Source organism: Bombus pyrosoma, unplaced genomic scaffold (genome assembly GCF_014825855.1).
Source record: "Bombus pyrosoma isolate SC7728 unplaced genomic scaffold, ASM1482585v1 HiC_scaffold_4726, whole genome shotgun sequence".
In the NCBI taxonomy this organism is placed as follows: domain Eukaryota; kingdom Metazoa; phylum Arthropoda; class Insecta; order Hymenoptera; family Apidae; genus Bombus; species Bombus pyrosoma.
Window position 1 is genome coordinate 780503 of NW_025219986.1, and position 1730 is coordinate 782232.

The 1730-nt window shown below is 47.6% G+C and overlaps 1 protein-coding gene across 1 annotated transcript in view; it reads left to right on the forward strand.

Moving 5' to 3' along the window:
- The first annotated feature begins 668 nt into the window (after positions 1-668).
- LOC122577509 overlaps positions 669-1730 on the forward strand; it is a 1651-nt gene continuing 589 nt past the window's right edge. Inside the window, exon 1 of the mRNA XM_043748843.1 lies at positions 669-1706. Coding sequence (XP_043604778.1) covers positions 669-1706 — 1038 coding nt within the window. The remainder of the gene's footprint in view (positions 1707-1730) is intronic.

Here is a 1730-nt window from a genome sequence, read left to right on the forward strand (position 1 = left end):
CGGTCAAAGGACACACCCACACCAAGCTTTCCTCCGAGACACCTTAAGGGCAGTTCAGCAGTCGAGTTCAGTTTCTCACTCTCTCCAAATCTTTCCCATTCCAACTCCAATTCCGAGTCACAGTTCAGCACTTGTCGAGCAAGTGGTCAATCAGTCAACATCACCACATATCTCTCGATCAAGTCATCATCCAGTGTTCGGCCGATATCATCATACGAAACGACACGCAAGGGGTCTTACATCGCACTAACTCGTCGTTGTACGGCAAAACATTCACCATTGTATCACCGAAGTTGCTGAATCAATTAAAGATATAATAACCTGTCAACCGCAGCGTTATTTCTATTAATCACCCTTATTATCCCACAAGAAATAAGGGATCGTACGATTCGTGGCGTCGATTAGTCAATCGTAACGGAAATTTACGACTCCCGTTGGCGCGTTTCTTCCTGATCGCGTCTCCCCGCTAACGTGCGAAAATACATGGTCCTTCGAGCCGGATAACGTGCCAGTGAAAGGTGAATTCACTAGTGACCACCCAGCGCCACTTGTCCATTCACATCCAGCAGCGGATGTGTATCCCTACATTGACGTCAGGAGTGTCATCTTCGAAGAGGTAATCTCGTTAAGTGTGTCATCAACTTCGATTCCAACAATCCACGGCAACAATGTCGAACGACGAAAGGCTCGTCGGCATGCGTCGCACCCGAGGATATTGGCTCGGTCGACTCACACGTTTGTCAAAACGTGTGACGGATGGTGAAGCATCCGGTAACTATGAAAAGAGCAAATTGATACTCATGCAAGAACAACTGAAGGAAATTCGATTAGGGTACGAAGCTATCCAATCCAAAATGGCACCTCTCGACAACGAAGACCCAACGCGCAGTCTCGATGTATCCGACCAATTCGACGAAGTATCATACCGGATAGGCAAGCTTCTAGAGAACGTCCGACAACCCTCGACTCCAACTCCGGAAACACGCGACTCTAGCACTGATTCCGGACCAATATCAGTAAGATTACTGAAGATGCACTTGCCTATGTTCGACGGTACCGCGGATGATTGGGAATCCTTTCACGACACCTTCATGTCTGCAATCGACCGCAACGACAAACTAACACCCGTCCAAAAACTGCATTATCTTCGCACCTCCTTAACCGGGATAGCAGCGCAGCACATACAATCTTTGGGCACGACAGACGCAAACTACGCGAATGCACTCGCTTCGTTAAAAGAAAAATTTGACAATCCGCGACAACTCTGCATGAACCATTGGCATGCAATAGCAAATTTTCTTAAAATGAAGAACAGTACACCCGAAGCCTTAGAAGCAGTAGTCGTGAACTTCAAACAACACCTACGTGCGTTAAAACTCACCGGCGAATCCCTGACAGACATCGTTCTTAATGGGATGTTAATTTCCCAACTTAGTGGAAATATCGTCAACAAATGGGAACTCACCCTAACCGATAAGAAAATGCCACCAGTCGAAAATTTGTTAACCTTTTTAGAAAAACGAGCTAGTTGTGGCAAGTTGAGCCGCACAGTGGCTCCGTCAACTAAAGAGACGACCACGCGCACTCGCCCCCGACAAACCTCTTCCCGGAGCAACGTTTTCATAACATCAGAGACTAGGTCGACATGTCACACCTGCAAAGGGCAACACCCCATCTGGAAGTGTACCACCTTCAAGGCCAAATCCGTGAGCAGTCGCCGTACGGAAGTG